Consider the following 1,820-nt stretch of genomic DNA (forward strand, 5'->3'; position numbering starts at 1 on the left):
AGTCTGTGTCGTTATGATTGCGAGACTGTTTGCCCGCGACGGGATTGAATTTTGGACTGCGAATGCGATGATATGTGCAAATGCGAAATACAAATTGACTGGAATCTGACCTCTCCTGTTGTTCTTCGATCTTGGAAACATTACACAGGGTATACCATGTAATAAAAAATACATACGAATCCGATAGGAATTAGCTTTCGATAACGTTTCGTAAATATAATATACTCAAATTAGAAAGTTAAAAAATATCTTAGAGAAATGTGGCCTGCAGGCCCCGATTTCTCTAAACAAACTTAAGTTTTTACTCAAATTACAAACTGAGTTTGAGATTTTGACTCAGTTGAGTTTTCTCAAATTTTCCGTTTCTCAAAACAATCTCAACTCAAACTCAACTGAGTTTTGATTTGAGATATCGCTGAGTATTTTTTTGTCCATGTTGTTAGCGGCATGAAGTGCCCGTAACTTCCGTTTCTAATGACAACAACATCGTCTGCTATCTGCTCGCTTGTCGTGAAGCCATGTATACATCAAAGGTTGAGGGCAAGCGGCGACCAAATTGGTCGGAGGAAGAAAAAACATCTTTAGTGGAGGAAGTCAGTAAAAGATTGGATCGTCTGTCATCTAAGTTCAAGGGGTGTGGCTCCATCAAAGGGACTAAGATGAAGGAGCAAGCCTGGATGGAGATAGCCGAAGCTCTCAACATGTAAGTTGAATATGATAGCGATTTCAGAATGTAGCCTTGAATTTATGATTCACGATCAACACAACCTAAAAATACTTTCTGATAAAAGTTGCAGTCAGGTTGTTTATATCGAACAAAACAAATGGATATAGAAACTTGGCATGGTTAGATGCCGATCGCTTACTCACTGTCGAGTCCGATTTTCGATCACCTACAACTCCTACGTTTTCATCATTCACGGATATAAACATACTCTTAAATCATATCCTGGCTAATAAGGAAATTCTTTTCATAAATATGCACAGTGAAGTGACATGAATATCAAGTTTTTGACGGTGCTTGAGATTTAAAGGATCAGTCGGGTTTATCTGTTACAGAATTTGTAAAGATGACGCCGTATTAACTTATTTTACAGGCCTGGGAACGTAGTAAAAAGATTTTTATATCTCCTTGTGCTAGATCTAGATAATATATTTTGAATAAAATGTTGGAGGCAAATATTTAGTCATTATAATTCTCTGATCAATGGTTATCTAGTTACATTTGATCATGATGAATTCTTTTAAATTTGTTTGTGTACTGAATATGATTATTGTCTAGATTTTAAAAAAAATATATAGTATAAAAAAGTGAAAATCACAACATTATTTCAAATCCTCTTTTTTATTCAACTCTACCACATAAGGAATTCAAAATATCCAAGAAAATGTTTATTAGACTGTCTCAATAATCCAAATAAAAAATAACTATGTTCAGAAAATGACCAAAGAAATAGAACAGATGGACACTTGTAAATATTAAATGAGTGACAATAATTTAAGCATAGGTGAAAATTCTTCATATCATAATATTGTTGTTCCAGGAAATCCAATTTTGTAAAAAGAACTGTGGAGGAGGTGAAGAAGCAATATGCTAATATAAAGCAGAGAGGTAAGAAAAAGTATTCAATAAACAATCATAATTGCAAAAGGGAAAGTGACTGATTGGAAAATAACAATTAATAGAAGACATACCTTCACTGCCTTGTATAACAATTTCAAGTACAGACTGAAGGCCCATACACAATATAATTACAAATATTAATAAATTTAATATACAAATAATGAATGAAGTGAATGATACTTGACTTGTCATGAAT

The 1,820-nt window shown here is 33.6% G+C and overlaps 1 protein-coding gene across 1 annotated transcript; it reads left to right on the forward strand.

Annotated features, from left to right (window-relative positions):
- The first annotated feature begins 450 nt into the window (after positions 1-450).
- LOC124253959 (myb/SANT-like DNA-binding domain-containing protein 4) lies at positions 451-1,820 on the forward strand. Its single transcript, XM_046687810.1, has 2 exons — positions 451-703; positions 1,545-1,820. Exons 1-2 carry the CDS (start codon positions 519-521, stop codon positions 1,663-1,665), a joined length of 306 nt encoding a protein of 101 aa, XP_046543766.1. The 5' UTR covers positions 451-518; the 3' UTR covers positions 1,666-1,820.

The sequence above is a fragment of the Haliotis rubra genome, unplaced genomic scaffold (genome assembly GCF_003918875.1).
Source record: "Haliotis rubra isolate DU_JTF1 unplaced genomic scaffold, ASM391887v1 Scf1146, whole genome shotgun sequence".
Taxonomy (NCBI): Eukaryota; Metazoa; Mollusca; class Gastropoda; order Lepetellida; family Haliotidae; genus Haliotis; species Haliotis rubra.